Source organism: Phyllostomus hastatus, unplaced genomic scaffold (assembly GCF_019186645.2).
Source record: "Phyllostomus hastatus isolate PE091 unplaced genomic scaffold, TTU_PhHast_1.1 phas_scaffold_28, whole genome shotgun sequence".
NCBI lineage: Eukaryota > Metazoa > Chordata > Mammalia > Chiroptera > Phyllostomidae > Phyllostomus > Phyllostomus hastatus.
In genome coordinates, this window is record NW_025334022.1 from 18,061,001 (window position 1) to 18,083,950 (window position 22,950).

A 22,950-nucleotide genomic window follows, 5' to 3' on the forward strand; every position below is an offset into this window, starting at 1 on the left:
CATCATAGGTAGTCTTGGTAGCACTGTCAATCAAGGTTAAAGGCAGCCTCATGAAAGCCTTTCCATTAGTTCCTGCTCCCTGTATTCTCAAAGCTGCCATAGTTGTTGTTCTTTTAAAGGCCAAGTTCTTCACCCTTTCCTCAGTTTCTGGCTGAGCTACCTCATACCCTCCCAATAAATTCCATTTTTTTCTTACATCAGGCAGAGTCATTTTCTGTTGCTTACAAAGATCCTGATCTAATGTACCCACAAAGGTTAGTGTCTAGGCAGTGCTGAATACTTTTAAATGTTCTGTTGTTATGCAGATTATATGTTATTATGTACTGAAAACATAAAAAAGTGACTCGGTGCAACACTGCTATTCGTTAGAATTTTAGCAACCAACAAGCAAGCATAGGACAAGCTAACACTGGGAATTCATCTGCATGGAATTGGGTTTCATTGTAGTTCAGCATCCTGGTTTGGGGACTCACAAACTGATAATTCACTGCTGAAAGTTAACAAAACATTTTGTGGTAAGGGTAGTATTTATAGTAATGATACCCTTTAGTGATATGACATTTAGGTTAACCCACCTGTTTTCCTTTTCTTCTCAAATATTACAGGAGCCAACTGTGACCAACTGAATTTTTAATATTACTTTACTACAAGATACATGTAATAAGCAACTGATTATATAATGGCTTCTTTATAACTAGGCAAATAGTTTCACACACTGTATAGTTTCTTGTAAAAAACGTTGGATTGGAGTTTTAAATTCAATGAGAAAGTTATCATTAGAATAATTTAGGTGGTTAAATGGTATCATTTTTAAAACTAAGCAGCGCTCTACAAAGACAGTTTCCTGTGCTTTCTTTTCCTTGAAGAAAAAAATAACACTAAGAAAAATCAATCAAGTAATCTTTTATGATCTAACTGGAATTTAACAGCAATTCTAGGTAATCATACATCAGTAGTCAATTCCATTTTGAACAGATTACAAACCCAAGCTAACCATTTCTATGTACTTCAGAAAATTCTATCATTTTAGACATTTGTATCTACTCAAAATCCTTTGTATTCCAGGAACATAATGTAATCCTAGACATTATGGGAATATTGTGCATACACATTATATTTCTCTTTTTTAATGACAAGTATTTCTCTAAAGATAAAAATCCTACTTAAAAATTGGGGGACGGGAGAGAGACTTTAAAACATGCACCTTTTTCTCTTTTAGAACAACTATTACTACATATAACTACTTCCCTCAAGATTATTTTTATTATATTTGAATTTGGCAAAAATCTTTGTGCTGAATCCACTGAGTATACCTCTAGTGTTAGATGTCAGATCACCGTTGTGTAGAAGCACGTTTATTTGACAGGTAGATGACAGGAAGAATCCTCTTTCCAAAATATAAGATGTAACTGTAAAATCCTTCTATGAGATTAATATAATACTTTCTTCCTGTGTATAAATGACTTATTTATTCTTGGTTCAAAAAAATTTGTTCATGTAATTAATTTGAATGGTGTGAAATTAAGACACTTAAAAGGTACATGTTTATTCAAACTAGGGCAGTTTGCTTTAAATATCATGTTATATGAATTAAATGTGAAATAGGTTTATAATACAAATTTCCAATGATATTTTCTTTTAATTTATACTGTTTTTATAGTCATCAACCAAGATCACTTTAAGATTCACTCATTGAATATATAGCATATACTCTAAACAAGTAACATCTTGGTAAGAGATGACTTTATTAGTATTGAATATATGATATTCAATACAATGAAAAAGTCTTAAATATTAGTTTTGTTCTACAAATGTGGCTATCATTTATTTCAGGTTATTATAAGCATTACTTTATTTTCTCTGACATTAACAAATAATTTTACATGCCCCCTAATATCACAAAAAAGAAAGTAAAAATTTTTTTACAAACATTAGCACTCTGGTTTGTTCCTTTCTCTCATTTCTTATATTCCTCAAAAATAAATCAGGAACAAACAGATAAAATTCCATTATATATCCTGTTATGTACAAATGCTATTCTTTATGTGTGAGTTAGAACTACTAGAAGCAAATCATTTTTGATACATGTTAAAATGGTTGTCAATGTAGATGCAATGTACATCTACTTTATGCATGAATAGAAAAGAAATTTATATCTATTCCTAGATCTGGGATTCTTCTTATAATATACTTCAAGAGTTAACCAAACTTCTGCAATGTTTTCAGATGTGAGAGAAAAAAAGGTGAAAGAATGGTGAGATATCAAAGATGCATTGCATGTTTTCAGATTTATTTTTGTCTCTAGCTTTCTTACAGTCCTTCACCTCAGTCTGTTCAGTTTTCTCGGTAATAGACAGATATTTTCTGAATAAGGTGGTTCACTCTAGCTTACAAATGGACATATGTAATCACTTTTGCATTTCTCTATTTCTTTGTTTACTGTTTACAAGAATTGAAATTTCAAAAATACTACTATGAAATGGTATTAACTGATCCAAACAATAAAATAACCATTTGATTTTTAAAAACACATCTTTTGTAATTCTATTTTTAAGAGTTTATTTATTTATTTTTAGAGAGAGGGGAAGGGAAGGAGAGAGAGGGAGAAAAACATCAATGTATGGTTGCCTCTCACACACCCCTCGCTGGGGACCTGGCCTGAAACCCAGGCATGTGCCCTGACTGGGAATCAAACCAGTGACCCTTTGGATCACAGGTCTGTGCTCAATTCATCACTTGATTTTTTTAAAAGTTTTAGTAAATGCACTAGATATGCAATATAAGCATAGTAACACTATTCAATAATATTAGTATTTTCTTAGAGTAGAATAAGCAAAGCACAGTCAAGAAGAAATTTCAGGCTATTCATTGAATTTCACTCCTCGAATACTTTTTGGAGAAGCATAAAATAAGTGGAAAGAGACTGAAATACATGACTGTATCTAATTTTAAAAGCAAGCTTTCTTGATCTACAAACCCAAGTAATATTTGATCGGAAAGAGTATAGTGCCATACTGCAAAAGAATTGGCCCAGTCACTCCAAGTTTACTGCAAATGAAAAATTATATATCTGTTTTCATTCAGATATAATTAACATACCATAAAATTCATCCATTTTAGGCATACTTTTTTGGGGGGGATTGAGTACTATTGCTATTCAGAATGGCCCCCTCATACTGGAGATGATTGCTGTAAATTACCATTATAAAATGTTATCTTACCTTACAAAGGAAGTTGATCTTAAAACCCAAAGACTGGGCATTTCTTGAGCCTGAGTTCATGTAGTTTCCAACCAAAAGAACTAATTCTAAAAGTTTGTTAAAGTTTTCACTTTTCTTCAGTTCTTCACAGGCAAGAGTTACTGCTATGATGCTTGGTTTGATGTTGTTTACATGTTCTTCAAATGTGAGTTTGAAAAGAATGCTATTGAGACGAGGTCGTAACATTTTCACTGAGCTCATCTGTAAGATAAGGAATGTTTTATAAGAATATATTCAAAGCCTGTTATTTCTCTCTCAAGTGGGAATAATTTTATATACAATACTGTAAAATTTCTGCATAAAATTAATTCTCTCTGGGTTTCAAAAATGTTGTTTTTGCATGGCTTAGACATTACAAAAGAATTTCTGTATAATACTTTACAAAACAGCCTGTTCAGCTTTAAACAAATTAAATTATCCTTCTAGCATTAAGATAATATTATTGAAGCTAAACAGTTGTTATATATTTACTGCATAATTATTAGTCATCAACAGCATTTAAACTGCCAAAAATCTGTCCTGAGGTGAACTGTAAAAATGTATAAATACGAAATATAGTTGAGTGAATGGTTTGGTCACAGAACAAAGATGTACATAACAACAGTAAATGTAAGTGGAACCACAATGTCTTTAAAATTTTTTTATTAGGGACTCCGAGACAAAATGGAGACATAGGTAGATATACTTTGCCATCTTGCACACCCAAAAGGACAACAACAACTTATAAAAAAATAACTGCCAGAAAATAGATCTCTATGGAAGTCCAACAATCAGGAGTTAAAGAAGAAACATTCATCTAGACCAGTAGGAGGGGCAGGGATGGGGAGCTGGGGTGGAGAAGATGCATGGCAAGGTGGCAGCTGGCAGAGCAGGTGGTCCCACATTTGTGTGCAGATAAACTGGGAGGAACTGTGGAGTTGTTGGGAACTCTCCTGCCTGGTTTCAGAAGCTGTAACCCCTCATGGCTAAGGCTGAGTAAAAAGACCTTTGGACCATAAGCCACTTAGGAGACAAAGCTTATCTTCCTTGTGGGGGCACTGCCTCTGCCCCCTTTCACCTCACCCTGCTTGGCCCCAGGCAGATGACTGGTTAGCCAATGATGGATAAGATTCCTCAAAAGAGGGACGGACTAAGACAAGCACAGTCATGAAGGGTCCCTCATGGAAGGACTTGGGGGTATAGAAAAAGGAGATGATGGACCCTCAACCATCGGCTTTGACAAAGCCCGAGTCCTCATTCTGTCTGCAAGAAGTCTCCTAATCTCTTGGCTGCCTTACTTCCCCTGCATGACTTAAGCCTGAAACCATGCCAGTGGAGATGGATGTGGCCCTGTGCTGGAAAGGGTAGGTTCACTAGAGCAATCAGGCCTAAGAAAGAATGCATAAAATCCTATGGAAACTACTTGGCTAATACCCTCAATTTAAATGATAAGGGTCCAAGCATGAAGTGAGTTTGCACTCCAAAGTTTTATGTCCCTTTAACTATCTGACCCTGACTCAGAATAAGCCCTCAGAGTTCTTTGAATGCTATCTATTGTTTGATCATTTCTGCCTGACAATGACTGATGAGCTTTACGTATATACCCCGTATTTCTATGCAAATTAAACTCAATAAAATCTTGTCAAGACAAGGGTCAGGGTACTCTCCTCTCAAGAGAGTGGCTAAGGCACTCCGAGGTGCTCTCCCCTTGAGAGAGTGGCTGTTCTGTCCCTTTTCCTCCACAGGACTTCGGTGGTCCGTGTGCATTTGTCTTGTCTCATTCATAACACCACAGACACTGCAGGCCGGTGTCTGTATCACAGAGTGAGACACACCGCACAACCCTAGGTTCCAGTATGGGGAAATAAAGCCTCAAAACCTCTGACTGAGAAAACCTGTAGGGGTTGAGGTGTCAGAAGAAACTCCCAGCCTCACAGGAGAATTTGTTGGAGAGACCCACAGGGTCCTAGAAGTTACATAAACCTACCCACCTGGGAATCAGCACCAGAAGGGTCCAATTTGCTGGTGGGTAATGGAAAGTGACTAAAAGCTGGCTGAGAACTGAGCAAGGGACATTGTTCCCTTTCAGACCCTTCTCCCACATACAGTGACACAATGCAGTGGCCCTGGGTTGCCCTGCCCTGGCAAATACCTAAGGCTCTGCCCCTTACTATGTAACAGGGACACCCAGACAAAGAAATATGCCCCAAATGAAAGAACAGATCAAAACTCCAAAAATAGAACTAAGCAATGAAGAGAAAGCCAACCTATCAGATGCATAGTTCAAAACACTTGTAATAAGGATGCTCAGAGACATGGTTGAGTATGGTCATAAAATAAAGGAAAAAGTGAAGGCTAATCAAAGTGAAATAAAGAAAAATGTACAGGGAACCAACAGTGAAGGGAAGAAAACCAGGATTCAAATCAATGGTTTGGAGAAGGAAGAAATAAACATCCATCCAGAACAGAATGAAGAAACAAGAATTCAGAAAAATGAAGAGAGGCTTACCAATTTCTGCGACAATTTTAAACATTCTAACATCTGAATCTTAGGGGTGCCAGAAGGAGAAGAGGGAAGAGCAAGAAATTGAAAACATAATAGAGGAGAAGTTCCCCAAACTGGCAAAGGACATAGACTTCTAGGAAGACCAGGAAGCCCAGAGAATCCCAAAGAAGTTGACCCAAGAAAGCACACACCAAGGCACATCATAATTGCATTTTCCCAAGATTAAAGATAAGGAGAGAATCTTAAAAGCAGTGAGAGAAAAAGAGATAGTTACCTACAAAGGAGTTTGCAGAGAGAGAAGAAGGGAGAGAGAGAAACATCACTGAGAGGGAGAAGCATCAATAGGTTGCTTCCCATACATGCCCAGACTGGGGTGTTGAGCCTGCAACATAGATATGTGCCCTGACCAGGAATTAAACCCTCAACCTTTCAATTATAGGAAAATGCTCCAACCAACTGACCCAAACCAGCCAGGGCATAATCTTTTTATTTAATACCAGATATATATGCAATAATGTGGCCAAAAATGCACTTTAATATAATAGTAACAATAATAATAATAGGAATTGACATTTATTTAGTATTTTGCACCATTTTTCTACATAGTATTATATATTTTTATTTTTAAAAAATTTACAGATGTTATTTATTTATTTTTAGAGAGAGGGGAAGAGAGGGAGAAAGAGAGGGAAACATCAATGTGTGGTTGCCTCTCACATACATCCCCCACTGGAGACCTGGCCTGCAACCCAGGCATGTGCCCTGACTGGGAATCAAACCAGGGGGAGGGAGAGGGAGAGGGAGAAGGAAAGAATAATGTCTCGGCAAACAACTAGCAAAAGATTATTAGCATTAGTTTCATTCTGAAGATGAGGACAGTAAAGCACAGAAATACTAAGTAACTTGCACAATGTCAAATTGCATGTTGAATACCTGGACATTTAAACTTAGACATTTAGGCCACAGAAGGCAGACTCTCAGCCACTATACCACACTGCCTCTTGAGCCATCTTAGGAGCAGTATACATGAGTAGTTGAAACAGAGATTAGTGGCAGGGATACCATTACTAAGTCTTTAAAATTGCCTGAGAAGAAGGTAATGAGCTAGGATGTTGACAGGAAGAAAAAGGAATCAATGGATATAAGAGACAGAATTAGGGAAGAATCAGTAGGACTTATTACCTGACCAGTCATGTGAGGATAAAGTCATACATGGCTCCAAGGTTTTAAGTCTCTTGTGAGGCAGAAGATTGTTGGCAATAATGAAGGTAGAAAAAGGTGCTGACTTGGTGTGATTTACTGTTTGCTTGGTTGTCCTTTTCCAGGAAATGAGGGAAAGTGGATTTGCTTTCCTTGGATGGATGCTGCCTACACTCCAGTAAGCTACTCAGCAAATAAGGCAGTGGGGACAGGTAGGGTGCAGCTTAGTAGTAAATTCAATCAAATGACTGATTCTGTTAACTTTCACATAAACTGACCATGTGACACTAACCTACCTAATTTTACTGGTTTACTTTTTCCTCATCTGTAACATAGGGGAAATTCCTAATGAGTGGTCTTGCTTAGATAATTAAATAGGAGTCAAATAAATGACCCATAAATATCATTTCCTTATTTTTCAGCCTGTGCCTCTAGAGTTGTGGGACAGGGGAATTAAGGGAACTAGATCTACAAATAAAAATATTACCTGGTTGTTACAAAATTATTTTTATTAGCATTTAAGTGAACTTGGTCCACCTTCCTCTCAGACACCAAACAGTTCATTTTACTACTAACAAAGATACTATTAGCTCCCCATTATTAAGGCTCCAAATCTTGGAGTCATATTTAAATCATGTTAAACATAATGTAATTTAATGCCATTCCTTACCTATATTTTAACCTGAAGAATTTCTTAGAATTGTCTCTAATTTTCCATGGTCACTATTCAAGCTTAAATTTTATGTACTTCAAGGTTGAATTACTAAGGTAGATTATTTAAGTGTACTCCATGATCCCTCGCCAGCCTTTCCCTTCAAATCCTCCAATAAACAGTAAACTGACACTCCTATCATAGGGAAATAATATTGCTTTGTTGACATTTTGAGTTTTGGGTATTATTGTGATATCTGGAAGCTTTGGAAATTCAGTCTTTTTGTTTAGGAGATAATTATCGGAGTTGGAAGACTTATGTTATTCAAATAGATGTTATGGGAGGCCACTGATGAAGAAAATATACAGAGAAAAGAGTCAAAGACTGAACCTTGTACAGCAACCAGCACAGAGTATTGCATGTATTAGTTCAAATATTTGCTGATTGAGTTTAAATGTACCCCTTGGCTGACTAACCATTTTGCATATCTCCCAAGTAGATCAGTCAAAATGTGTACTGAACAAAATTAACAGCAGATGGTGATGTTTTATTGTCCCTAAAATAATGTCTTGAGTCATGAAGTCAAACTACATATGCTAGAGAACTAACTTTGTTGAATTGCTGTTTCTGAATATAACCTATCATCACTCAACCTGATTTTGGGAAGAGGTTGTACATTATAAGGGGGTTAGAGCTGCCCTTTGATCTGGCAAAATTTCTTCATTTACTTATTCTCTAGAATAAGGTTTAACACATAGTAGTTGATAAATATGGTAGGTGATTAAAATAATTGTGAATGAATGAATGGATGGATGTTTTCATTCACATATACTGCAACTCCAATATCAAAAAAAGGGGCCGGATGTGGAAGAGGATGTTTAGTGTGAAGAGGTATCATAGTAGGCTGATATGGGGTTGGAGAACAACAACCTATGGAAGGCAATTTTCTACCATATGAGTTAACTCAATAATACTACACATGCCAAATATTTGTCCAAATTCAGAGCTCCATATAACTACTTGAAATGATAGGTTTGAGAAAAAATGTTTCCTAATCCCCATAGAGGGAGAGAAACCATTCTGAATTTTCCAGACTCATATGTAAAGAATAGTTAAAGAAATAAGGATTTTCAGTTACACAGGCCTGGATTTGTCATTTTCACTTGTACAGCCTAGTGCAAGTTACCTACTATTTCTAAGAGTTTATTTCCTCATCAGTAAAATATATTCCTTAAATCATCCATGCAAGTTACAATAAGACCTAAATGACATACTGTGTGAACACCCCATTATAGCAGCTGACACAATCAATGTAAGCACTCTAAAACAATAGCAATGGTTGTTATTGCCCTCTCTCATCCTCACAAATTTCCAAAAAGGAAACATGATCCCTAACTAGTCTCACAAGCCTGAGGGAAAGTTGCTCTCATCCACCAGAAGGAATGTATATTTCCAGGGCTTGGTGAAGAACAATGCTCATTATCAACTGAATATGCTAGAAATATTGTGCTCTGTTCCCTTTAGCCAATTGAAATATATACACTTTTTATTAGACATGTTATCATTGAAAATGTGTTATTGTAAAATCAAGACCCTATGGAGGAGGGGAAGCTTTATTAAATACGTGTCTTAACAGGAGCAACAAATGAGCACACTTTGATTGTACTAACATAATTTGGTATAACCATTAAGTGTGGATTTTTATGAACAGACCAGGGTACACTACTAAGCAACAGTTGAATCTGGTTGTGTATGAGGAAATGTCTTAGATAACTAAGCTTAGAAATAACAGAAAACACAGAGCTACATTCCCGGCCACATGTACAATTATTAAAAGGCTCATCTCTGATAAAGGCACTTGAGTGTGCATAAATGATATTAAGTAAATAAAACAAGAACTCTAGCTGAAATATGTTTGTTTTCAGCTAGAAATAAAGCAGGGACATTTGTGATTCTCTGCTAAATAAATAATTTTCTTAACCTTTTTTTAACAATAACCTCCTCAAGAGCTGGGTTTCTCCTGCTCCTTGCTACCCCTTCTTTAATGCACTGAGTACCTGGTCCGGACAAAATAATCAATACTAGTACTCCAGCTAGCTGGAGTCAGTGGCAAATGTTTCAAATGTATTATATATCAGGAGAGATAAGGGCCACAGTTAATCTGTAAAATGAGGATTTGGAATAGTAGAGTGTTGAAAATTGACTCTATATCAGAAAAGTAATGATGTGTTGATAAAGAATATTTTCCCTGAAGACAGTAATATGTGAAAATTATGCATCAAAAAACCTCTACTCATTTGTTCTGGAGTTGAACACAGTAACAATATCTGTCTCAAAAGATACTCTAAACTCAGCGGAATCATAGAATTTAACAAAGAATTTCCAAACATCCTTCTCAAAACAACTGTTTGAGGCCAGGAATGACCATGAAAACATCTACTGTGTTGCTATGCTATTATAGTGTGGATTACAGATATATGGGGGGGGGGGGAGGGGTTAATTTTTGTTTCTTTAAATGTAATAAAACACATTCAATAGCAAAACTGATTGACATCTATAGACTTAATATGAATATTCTGTCTTCAGATTTTTAAAACTTATTTTATTTGAAAAGCTGATGCAAATAAATCCTGTCAAAAATGGATTATTATGAGAAATTAATGAAAAGAACAATATGAATGCATATATTTGAGAGTGAATCACACGGGGTTTTCTTTTACCTGATCTCAAAATTATTAAACCAGCTTTTTCTCAGATTAAAATGAATGCACACCTAGAACTAACAGCTAGCATTCATATTTACAGAAAGAATGAAAATAGAGACAATCAAGGCATTACATATCAAAACACTAAACACTCTGGATGCAGATAAAGGAAAGTGTGATTTTTCCCAATGAATGTGCAAACCTGGATAATTATTCAATAATGATGAAACAGAAGAGCTACAATTTTCCATCCAAAGTAACTGCCTATGATGATATGTGAGAGAAAAAACACTTGAAAAAATTCCTTTTCACCTGGTTAAGCTATCTTGAATAGAGCTCATAAGCTCTTATGGGGTTTTAAAATAAATTAAAAAGCACACAGACTTTATAGTTGCACTTCCATCTATAGGCATAAATCCACTCCTCCTGCCTTCATATATTTGTGTAGAAAAATAAAAAAATGAAGTGTGCTGTCAGCAATATCACATAATCTTCACTTTTCATTACATTTTTGTGCACAAGGCTATCTCAAAATCTTTTTGTTACATTGTAGTTTTAGAGTATTTTAATTGAAAAAATATGGGTAATTTGAAGTTGGAGAAACAAAGGACCAATTACTAAGAGAACTAATTATTGCCTTCTTTTCTCAAAAGATGTGTTAGTTTAATAGATACACACAGTATGGGTCTCTATTCTCAGCACAAGACAAGTGGGAATTTCCATAGCTGTGAGGTTAGAGAACAGCTGAGCTGCAAACACACTGCAAAGAGTCTAAAAGCCCCTGCTGGGGGTTCTAACTGGAAGAGCTTTCAAAGATCTGTGCTCTTTTTTTACCGATAAAGTTACAGCACATAATTATAAGGAAGTGCCAGCGGGAGGCTGTGCAGCCAATTTTGCCCCCTAAAGAAAAGGATTATTGATCATAGAAGGTGTGGGAACTAGCATATCCCTCTTACTAGGAGGTCTACCTCTAGACAGAAGAAATGTCCTTAGGTTTTTCATTTATTTATTTTTTCTATTTCTCTTTTTGGGGGTTTCTTTTTAACTTTTTATGTGTAAATACAAGCAAGCCCAATAATGTGGCTGCTGAGAAAACCCCCAAAAGTTTAGAGAAAGCTTCTCAGCCTAGTCACTGTCACAAGTAAGTTTATTTCTTTCAAAAAGTCAAAGCCAGGTTTTCCCTCCAGCTTTGCCAGTTTTATTGGGTTTGTTTATTTGTTTGTTTGTTTGTTTGATGGTGATGATTTTAGTTAATCTGGCAGGAATAATCTCACTTCTGGCATATGTCTATCCCTAACTGATGAAATTATTTTTTTATCATCCAGGAAATGATATACTCATGTGAGCTCTACAAGGCACTGGCAAGGATCATATAAATAAAACCAGGAAAGAGTATTTATTGCTAGAAAATGTAAGGAGAGTAAAGGTTAAGGAGACAAAATTCTTCAATGTTCTCAAGGGTCATATGGATATGGAATTAGGCCTGAAGAGTCCCCTTCAATTTATCTTCATGCTAATACATTCAACAAACATTTGTTAAATATGCACAGTGTGAATAAAATCAACATGATGCATGTACTCAGAAGTTGCAATCTAGTCGGGTTTTACACACATTAATTTTAAAAACCTTGCAAATAATCATTTAATTAAAAACCATGATAATTTCTAGAAAGGAAAAGTAAATATTCTATGACAGCATTTAATAGAGTGGCATAATTTAGATTTATAGGTAAGTGAAGATGTCGCCAGAGGAATGAAATTTAAGCAGGAGAGAGGCAGGCAGTGGGTGGGAGTAAAAGGCAGAAGCATGTGTAATGTTCCACAGGTAGAACACAGCAGGTAAGTTTAAAAAAAATACAATGTGGTTAAGGGATAACAAGCAAGAAGCCAAACATTAAGAGGTAAAAGTAAAAGAGGTGGTCAGTTGGGGTAAGGAGTTTATATTGTAACTCTTGTGCATATGACACGCTGACGCTCTAAAAGCAGATAAATATTCAATAGTATGATGATGCAACACAAATGCACTCTAAAAATATCACATTGAGCCCTGGCTGCGTGAGTCAGTTGGTTGGAGTATCATCCTGTACAACCAGAAGTTGCAGGTTCGATCCTTGGTCAGAGAGTTACAATTGATAATTTTCTCTCAAAATGATCTTTCCCCCAACCACCTCCCCTCTCTACCTCCCTTCCTCTCTCTCTAAAATCAATATATATATCCTTGGGTGAGGATTACAAAATATCACAGCAATGGCTTTGCTGAGACTGATTTGGAGAAAGGCAAAAGTGCAAGCAGGGAAAACAAGGTCAAAGTATATCATAATAGTTAAAGGGAATGATGATGCTGGGCTAGGCTAAAGTGCTGATGGCACAGATAAAGAGAGGTGAGTAGATCTGATGTGTATTTTCAATGAAATTAGGGGGTAATTAAGGAACTCTCATAGATCAGGTTTAGTGCACTATTTAAGGCAGAACTCTGATTGCTGTTCACTGAAGGTAAGGAAGTGGAGAGTCAAAGGAGACTAACCTTTGAAAAAACTGATGCTAGGAAATGGATAAAGGGAAGTAGGTATCAGGGACCTCATGACCAATGAAGAATCTTTATTCATCCATCTCTCCAGTTTCCCATTCATTTGTTTTCAGGCATTAAGCAACTGAAGTTTTTTTTTCTGAATTGAAGGGCAGGATGGAGATTGACAAATTGAATAGGCAATGAAATAACAGAACTAAAGTAGGGTAAAATATTCCCCAAATGGAGGTAAGTAAATTAGCACATAATATAGCATTGTACACACATGAGCACACACACACACACACACACACACACACACACACACACACACACAACAGTACATAAACATTGTTAAAAGCACTGCCTATGAAGTCAGGGTGCCTGGGTTTTAATTATGGATCTCCTCCTTACTGTGTAACTTGGACAGACTTCCCAACCTTACTTGTCTTCAGTTCCCTCTTACAAATTATGGAGTCAGTAATAGAACTAATCTCATAGGGTTGTGAGGAATATATGAGATGCTAGGAGAAAATTGTTTAGCATGGTATATGATACAGTAACTCCTCAATACATTTGTGTTTCTATCACTAATAATAAAAACAATATTCTTCATAATAAATAAAGTAATCCTCTTTCTGAAGTTTGATAAGAGAGTAAGTTAATAAGACATAGGTAGAGATAACTTTGTAGGTAAAAGAGATATTGGAGGTTCTGAAACCAAAGTGCTTTGTTATTTCTCCAGTGAGTAACAGATTAGGTTGTTTGTAGTAGGTAAAGAGAACAGGGAGAGGAGGTAGAGAAGGCTTGAGAAAGTCAGGTAAGAAATGATACAGCCGCTATGAAAAAATGAAACACCACTGAATAGAAACAAGTAAAAATAACTGCTGAAATGACAATGAGAGTCCCGCTGAGGTAAAACCTAAAATGTCATAAAGACACCAATTCACTGAATGCACCAAAGAGAACAGGGATGTATAAAACCAGAGAGCCAGAGACAGAATGAGAATGCTAAGGAACTCAGGTTTTATTCTGTAAACTCTGGAGGACACCGAAGGTTTTTGATACAGATGTCATATGATGAATAGAGATTTTAAGAAGACTATACTAACCATTTTTGAAGGAGAAAGAAAATAGAAATAAGACAAATAGTTTGGAGCCTCTCTCATTAGTGCAGATTATTCTATATCCATTATCATAGTTGTCCTCAATGTATACTCATGATAAAATTTGAGGGTTAAAGAGCATTCAGGTATATTCATAAAAAATTGAACTGAGTTTCAGCACAGACCATAAGGAACGTGTTTTAGCATAATTTTCACTTTTACAGATCTAAAATGTGCTATTTTTAATCTCAGGCTCATACTTTGATTTAATAACTGTCCTATAACTCAATTTAATAAACATCTATCAGTTGTCTATTTTATATAAAATCTACCCCAAGCTCTGCAAAGCATACTTGCTTTAAAGACTAAGGCACATCATTATTTTAAATATCTTTTTGGAATATGTAAGATTGTAGAAATTTAAGTGGTAAACACTGATTGATACTGCCTTAGAAAATTCACGTAGAATAAACTACTTTGTAATGTCCTTGGCATTTCCCCCTGTCTTGTCATGTCACCAAACATAGGGAGAGTAAATATGAGGACCAGGTGATTTCAGGTACAGAGTCCCAGAATTATTTACAGTTATGTGCATAAAGAAGAAATCTCCTCCATTTTCTAGTTTGCTTCAAGTTCAAGAGGTATATCGCTTTCTATGTCCCCAAATTTCATTTCCACAGTGCAGTACCAAGGATATTCCTTTTGAAGGACTTGAGTGGAAAACTAATACATTTTCCAAGATAAACTACAGTCAGAAAAAATGGCCTGAGAAAAATTGTGTAGTGTACCTACTGTAAAAGTCATAACAATCATGACACAGCTGAATTCTCAGATGGTACATAGACTAGTTTAAACTGTAATATGAATTCAGGCAGCTTAGGTTTCAAGTGAGAACTTTGGTCTAGAAAATTTATTAATTAATATGGTACTAAAGTGCTGTCTAATAATAATAACTTGCCAGTTCAGATTATTTCACCTAAATCAAAAATGAGAAAAATACCTTCCTCAGGTACATTTACATGCTCTATCTCATCCCAAATATACATTCCAGATGTACTTGTCAAGGATTTGAAAGAATCCTCCTAGATCAGTGTTTGCAAATCTATAACTGAGAATTAATAAACTCTAAATATAGGCAAACAGTTAATGAATGTGCTCAAAAGGAACATAATCTGTCCCATCTATCATAATTTGACTTTAGATAGGATTTTTATTTATTTTATTAAATTATTTTTATTGTTTATTCTATTACAATTTTCCCAATTTCCCCCCTTTCACCTTCTCGCCCATCCCACCCCCGCTCTCACAGTCAATCCTCACACTGTTGTCTGTGACCGTGAGTCATTCATATATGTTCTTTAAATAGTCCCTTCCCCTCCTTCCACCATTATCCCTTACCCCAATATCCTCTGGTCACTTTCAGTCTATTCCATGTTTCCATGACTGGGGATTCTATTTTGTTCATTAGCTTTGTTAATTAGAATCTGCTTATAGGTGAGATCATATTGGATTTGTCTTTCATCAATTTTTAAATTGCAAAGAACCAAATCAGATCAATTTAAATATATTACTATTAAAAAGGCTATAAAATATTTTGGATGAAGCAGACATTGTATTTGACTATTAGGTCTTATGTTAATTTTATGTCTTAGTAGGCAAGTGGAAAATAGTCAGGTAGCCAGGGTAAAGATGGCAGCTGTACTACAACTTTTAATGCCCACAAGCCAACAAACTTGTATTGAATACCTATGTCAAAACACCTCTTTGTCTGAGAAATTGAATCAATTATCTTGCCCTCTCTTCCACATTTTTGGGTAGTTTTGAAATGGAGGGAATTAAGAAAACATGATATATTTTAATAATGACTTAACCACACTAAAGCATGATATGTATTTATGAGATTCTCCTACCACCTGAGACAATGTATTTAAAGCTTTTAATAAATTAATGATACTCTATAGGAAATCTTAAAATTCTTTTGCTTTTTCTGAGGTAATATATACCACCACAAAATGTTATTTTTCATATATTAATATAATAAATATCAGCGATGGTATGGAGGACTTTCCATGAGATATTTTGAAATATTTTATAAGATATAAACATTAATTTCTGTACTTTTCAATGCCTTGACAAATAATATCAAATGAGGAATTTTTGTCTGACAGCTAATAATATATTAAATTATGTAGATATATAGTGAAACAAATATCAACAACTTAAGAATTGTCTTTCCTTTCACTGTTCCTGACTGTAACCTCCAAGCTGAGTTTGTGGACCCTTATGCTGGATACGTACCACAACTCCAAATTGTTCCGGCTCACAAAGGTCATTATACTCATTCTTCAGCTGTGCTAATTCATTGAGTGCCTTCTGCTCAGGAAGATGTTTAACCAGGTTCTAAAAAAAAAGTATAAATGTTTACTATTTTATTTTTAGAATTAGTAAGCATGCATTTACAATTCTAAAAGTGGTAAAATAGGGTAGCATATAAATTTCTAATTGTGGTTCTGTTATAGTAGCACTGTTTCCATACCTTCTTCCTAAAAACATACCCAAAAATGAACTACAACTTAATGTCAATAATTATATAAATATAGTCAATTACTATGTACTACAGTATATAAAACTTAAATAAAAACATCATATTGCAATGAATGCCATCATATAGAAATAAACAGACTGACCTTCTGGGTCTTAAATATATAAAATAAATTTTAAGCTTTATTTTTGTTATGAAAATTAGTCAATCTACACAGAAAAAAATACTATGAAGAAATTAATTCATGTGTAATGATGATAATAATAATAATATTAATAATACATCAACTATATTCATATTGGCAAAATCTGAAATCCTTTTCAATCTTACAAACCACAGTAGGACTGTAATAATAATCTCCCATTATTTACAATGCCTGTATTTAAATACAAGATGAATTTCACTGTAATGGAAAATCAAGCAACAGTGATGAAATTGGATGCATGCTCAAGTCTAATACATAACAGAAGCAAAATTGATTAATTCTTCCCAACCTGGCTTATCTTGCACTTTGGTATAGTTTTAATTATTATTACATTAGTCTGCAGCCAACCTTTTGGGGACTTGTATGGGATTTCAAAAAACATATGAAAGGGAAGACAGCAAGAAACAAAGAATTTAGAAAGTAAGGGTTGACACAAAATGGCAGAGAAGGAAGTTTCTGGGATTAGAACTTCCACAAAGCAATCAGTGAGCTAGAAACAGTGATCTAAATAAACTATTTCAAAAGTCTAGAACCTGACTGAATACTTATAGCAAGATGTTTCATGAAGAAAGACACTTCTGTTCTCTAGTAAAAAAATGATATGCATGAAACAGATACCATACTCCATTCCTCATCACCACTGTGAGGTTAGTCTTTGAGTTCCTCTAGGGTAGGGGTTCCCAGTACTGGTCCATGTACTGTTAGGAACAAGGCTGCAAAGCAGGAGTTGAGTGGTGGGCAAGCAAAGCTTCACCTGTGTTTACAACTGCTCCCCATTGCTCACATTACCACCTAAGCTTGGCCTCTGGTCACATCAGCAGTAGCATTAGATTCTCAAAGAAGCATACAATACAAAACAGAAGAAGAATACAATACAATACAACACAGTAGTCTTGAACCCTACTGTGAACTACACATGTGAGAGATGTAGGTTGCACACTCCTTGTGAGAATCTAACGCCTGATGATCTGAAGTGGAGCTGAGGAAGTGATGCCAGTATTGGGGAGTGGCTGCAAATACAGATTATCAGTAGAAGAGAAGTTTGACTGCACAGAAACCATAATAAATCAATTGCTTGTGGACTCATATCAAAACCCTATCAGTGAGTGGCAAGTGACAATTAAGCTGCATGTGGTGGTGGGCTTTAAGTCAGAATCCAACACTTATTTCAGTCCATGGGTGGCTCACCCATTATTTCATTTACCACTCTCATACATGCCTCTTTCCTACACTGTGCACTTGTCTCAGTCACAGTTGTGGTAAGCCCACATGCTAACCCTAGCATGTGCTGAGTTGTATAATTATTACAGTATATATTACAATGTAATAATAATAATAGAAATAAACTGCATAATAAATGTAATGTGCTTAGATCATCCCCAAACCATACCCCACCCTGGTCCATGGAAGAATTATCTTCCACAAAACCAGTCCCTGGTGGCAAAAAAAATTGGGGACCACTGCTATAAACCATTACACCTAACAGATATATACAAAATGCTCTACCTCAAAGTCCTAATACATTAACAGACTGTAATATATAAACTATCTTTGTGATTACAATGGAAAGTAACTAGAAAATAATAACAGAATGAACAGTAGAAAATTCACAATATGCAGAAATAAACAACATACTCTTGAGACAACCAAAAGAAATCACAAGGGAAATTAGAAAATATCTTGAGATGAATGAAAATGAAAATACAATAATCCAAAATTATAGATCGCAGCAAAAGCAGTACTAAGCGAAAAAATATTAGAGCAATAAACACCTTCATTAAAAAGGAAAGATCTAATATCTACAACCTAACTATATTCCTCAAAAAACTGGAAGAACAACAAACTAAACCTAAAGCTGGCAGCAAGACAGAAATAAAGATTGAAGCAGAGATTTTTTAAAAATAGAGAATTAAAAACCAATAGAGAAAAATCAACACAATTAAAAGTTGATTCCAAAATTGACAAGTCTTTAGCTAGATTTACAAAGGAAAAAAGAAAGATGACTTTAATAACTAAAATCAGAAGTGAAAGTTGGGAGATTATTACTGATTTTATGTAAATAAAAAGGATTATAAGAGGCTACTAGGAATTTTTGCATGCTAACAAATGCCAACCAAACAAAATGGAGAGATTCTTAGAAACACACAAACGACCAAAACTGAATCCAAACAATGTTGAAAATTTGAGTTCACCTATAACAAGTAAGGAGATTAAATCAGTAATCAAAGGATTCCTAACAAAGATAAGTTCAGGACTGGATGGATTCACAGGTCAATTCCACCAAATATTTAAAAAATTAACACCAATCCATTTTAAACTCTTCTGAACAAAATTAAGAGATGGGGAACTTTTATGAAGCCATTATTAAACTGAGAGTAAAACTGGTGTAAGACACTACAAGAAAACTACAGGCCAATAGTCTCTAATAAATATATAATGAGTGGAGGGTCTGCCCAGATCACTGGGTGGAGGGGAGTGGGGAGCCCAGCATCAATGCCAGAGGCTGCATCCCTCCTGGAGATGGGGGAGGGGTTGGGAAGCCTGGGGCACTGTGCAGGAGCAATTGCCCCAGCAACAGGGCAGCCTGGCCTGGAGGAGGGAAAATCCCCCTACATGCTTCCACCACACAGAAGATTTTGGGCCAGACTATATAAAGTGGAGAGCATGGAAATGCTACTCTCTTTGTTCTTCTCTCTTTCCAGGCCTCTTGGGACTAGAGTTCCTGGGTCAGCAGGCCCAGGAAACTGAATGATGTGGAAAGTTCCTAGTTGCACCTCCCTGGGTGCTACACTGCAGGTGCCTGGCCAGCGAGCCAGGAGCACAGCAGGAACTGGGATGGTAGGGCACAGCGGGAGTAAGCCTGGGTCCATGTGTCCTGGAAGCTGGGTGGCCAGGTAACAAGCACCATGCCTTGCTGCATGCCTTGCCCCACACCAGCACCACAGCGGCGCCAGGGGCTGGGGCTGCACAGGTGTGGCTCAGCCAGGCAGACAGATGCACCAGAGGGCAGTGGCTGGAGGAGGAAGGCAGCAAACTGTGAGTAGGACACCTGAAGTACAAACTCCAAAAGATGCCTGAAGCCAGATAGTCACTGGAAACCAGCTAACCCACCTGCATCTCTTAAAGCATGGTACTTCTGGGTAGGAGAAGAGGTTTCTGGAATAACCTTGAACTGAGCTGGCAGAGGGTGGCCAGGTGATTTTCTTTGGGTGTCTTTAGGAAACAGGCTTTGAGGCAGAAACTTGCCATTATTTCAAAATGTATATCCTTTGAATAAAAGACTCATTTCCCTTTCTACTGAACACTGCCTCCAAAGTTTTTGCCTGTTGGTACGACTGGTAGGACCCCATTGCTTATTTGGTTACAAATACAGATTTAAAATTCCTCAAAACATACTTGCAAACTGAATTCAGCAGCAAATTAAAAGGATTACACACCACAACCAAGTGAGACTTACCCCAAAATGCATGAGTAATTAAACATATGAAACTAATCAATGTGATACACCACCGTAAGAGAACAAAGAAAAAACACACATGATCGTTTCAACTAATGCATAAAAAGCATTTGATAAAATCTTTTTACATTTGATAAAACTAGATAAAATCTAGTTTCTGAGAAAAAAATACACTTTAAACTAGGAATAAAAGGAACCTTTCCCAAGATGATATAGTTCACATATGATAAACTCAATTAACATCCTACTTAATAGTGATGACTGAAAGCTTATCTGCTAAGATTAGGAACAAAACAAGGATGTATGCTTTAACCACTTCCATTAATCATAGTCTTGGAAGTTCTAATCAGAGTAATTAGGTAAGAGAAAGAAGTAAAAGGCATCCAAATTGGAAAGAAAAAAATTACCTGTTTGCAGATGGCACGATTTAGAGAAAACACTAAATAATCCACCAAACCCCCTGTTCTTGCTAATAATTCTATTCAGCAAAATTTGAGGATACACAATCAGCATACAAAAATCTGCTGCATTTCTATGCACTAGCAATGAATAATCTAAAATGAAATTAAGAAAACAATTCCATGTATGATATCATTTGTTTTTATTTTTATTTTTTAACTTTTTTATTGTTTTTCAAGTATAGTTGTCTTCATTCCCACCCCCCTACCACAGGCATCCCCACTTCCCACCCTTGATCCTACCCCACTTTGGTTTTGTCCATGTGTCCTTTATAGATGTTCCTATAAACTCTTCCGCTTTTTCTATGATAACATTTTTAAAAACACCCACAATGTGATAGCATTTCATACCCACTAGGAATGGCCATTATCATAAAGGGGGGGGGGTAATAATTGTTGGTGAGTAAGTGGAATTATAGGAATCCTCATGCATTGATGGCTAGAATGTAAAGTTGTTCAGCCACTACTGAAAACAACTTGGTGGTTTTTCAGAAATTAAACTCAGAATTACCATATGAGCCCACAATTCCATCCGTAGCATATAACAAAAAGAGTTGGAAACAGAGCCTCAGATACTTGTACACAAATGTTCACAGTATCATTATTCACTACCCAGAAGGTGGAAATAACACATTTGTCTATCAACATATAAATTAATAAAGTGTGGTGCATACATACAAAGAAATATTAAGTCAAAAAATTAAGTTTTGATACATGCTAAATCATCTATGGACCATGAAATATAGACCCAAAAGGACAAATATTGTATGAATCCACTTATTCATCCTATGTAGAAGAGACAAATTCTTAAAGACAGTAGAATAGAGGTTAACAGGGCCTGGGGGCAGAGGAGCATGGGGAGGTACTGCTAAAGAAGTATATTGTTTCTGTTTGGGATGATGAAAAAGTCTGAATATGGTGATGGTTCAGCAACAATGTAAATATACTTCATGACAATTGATCATACACTTAAAAATAAATAAATGGTAAGTTTTACATTATAGATTTTGCACATTAAAAAATAAGCAAGCAACATATAACATAAGTCCTGGGGGAAAAGAGTGGTATCATGTTCTACTGTAAGTGGGTTTTTGTTCTTTCCATTTATTTTTTCTCTCATCCCACTCAATTTTCTATTCCCATTAAACTCTAGACCTACAATGGAACCCATTGTGTAACTAATCAGACTAAAGATTTAAAATATCATGTCCCCTCACTTTAAAGAAATACTGGTATTGATATAACAACATACACCTATAATCAAATGAAATTAAGAACATCCATTATTTTGTTTTACTCATATCATTATATTTTATAGAAAAAAATTGAAGTAAATACCAAGGTTTCATTTCCAGAATATTTCGGATGTATGTAAATTATCCAATTGTTTTGTAGTTTTTTTTTCTGTTAATGGGATGTTTCCTGAGGAATGTTATTAAGGAAAACAACTAATCAGTTTGGTAACTTACATAATTTTTATTACTGGGAAACTAAGTTAAAAAGATGAACATTTTTAAAGGACAGAAATATATCAATTCCACATATTTTAAACTTTCCATTTAAATTTTAAATGTTTTTTTCTGTTTCGTTGTTTTTTAATTGTTATTCAAGTACAGTTGTCTCCATTTTCCTGCCACACATTTTCCCACCCCATCCATCCCCACCTCCCACCCTCAATCCTACCCCTCTTTGGCTTTGTCTGTGAGTCCTTTATAGATGTTCCTGACAACCTTTGCCCCAGTTCCCCCTTTTATCACCACCCACCTCCCCTCTGGTTACTGTCAGTTTGTTCTTTATTTCAATGTCTCTGGTTATATTTTGCTTGCTTATTTGTTTTGTTGATTAGGTTCTAATCAATTTTAAGTTTTAAATGTGAATAAAAAGTATCAGAGAATGAATCAAGCTTAAAATAGAATTTTAGGTCACAATGTGAAATGTGTTATTTTGTTTCTCTTTCACCTGTAGGTAGCCTGTTAACTCTTCTTCAGGATGTAATCTCCATAGTAGGTGATATATCTTTTTTTTACACTGTTCAGCTATATGAAATATTTAACACATTCAGTGGGCTTAGATGTATTCTGGTTCTGGATACCATTTTTGACTGAGTTACAAGCTTAAGTGCCAGTGCTTAGTAGTTTCTATTTGCAAATAAGGTTAGGAATAAAAGTCATTCTCTCACACATGTAACAGAGAATGACTACTTATACCACCTATTGCTTAATGAGTTAGCTACCTCTAATCCCATGTTGCAAGTGGCCATCACAGCCAATGCTTTAATATACCTATTTTTTACATACATACATACATACTAAACTTCATAGACAAAGATGTAGTATAAGATGGGACACTGATGTTTTCATGCCCATAAGTTTCT

At 35.6% G+C, this 22,950-nt stretch overlaps 1 protein-coding gene across 2 annotated transcripts in view; it reads right to left on the reverse strand.

Moving 5' to 3' along the window:
• The window catches only part of DIAPH2 (diaphanous related formin 2), an 881,199-nt gene that overhangs the window by 484,922 nt on the left and 373,327 nt on the right, over positions 1-22,950 (reverse strand). For both annotated transcript variants that reach the window (XM_045817492.1, XM_045817491.1), the window contains 2 exons: positions 16,213-16,314; positions 3,222-3,461 (listed from right to left, as the gene is read on the reverse strand). In XM_045817492.1, coding sequence (XP_045673448.1) covers positions 3,222-3,461; positions 16,213-16,314 — 342 coding nt within the window. The remainder of the gene's footprint in view (positions 1-3,221; positions 3,462-16,212; positions 16,315-22,950) is intronic.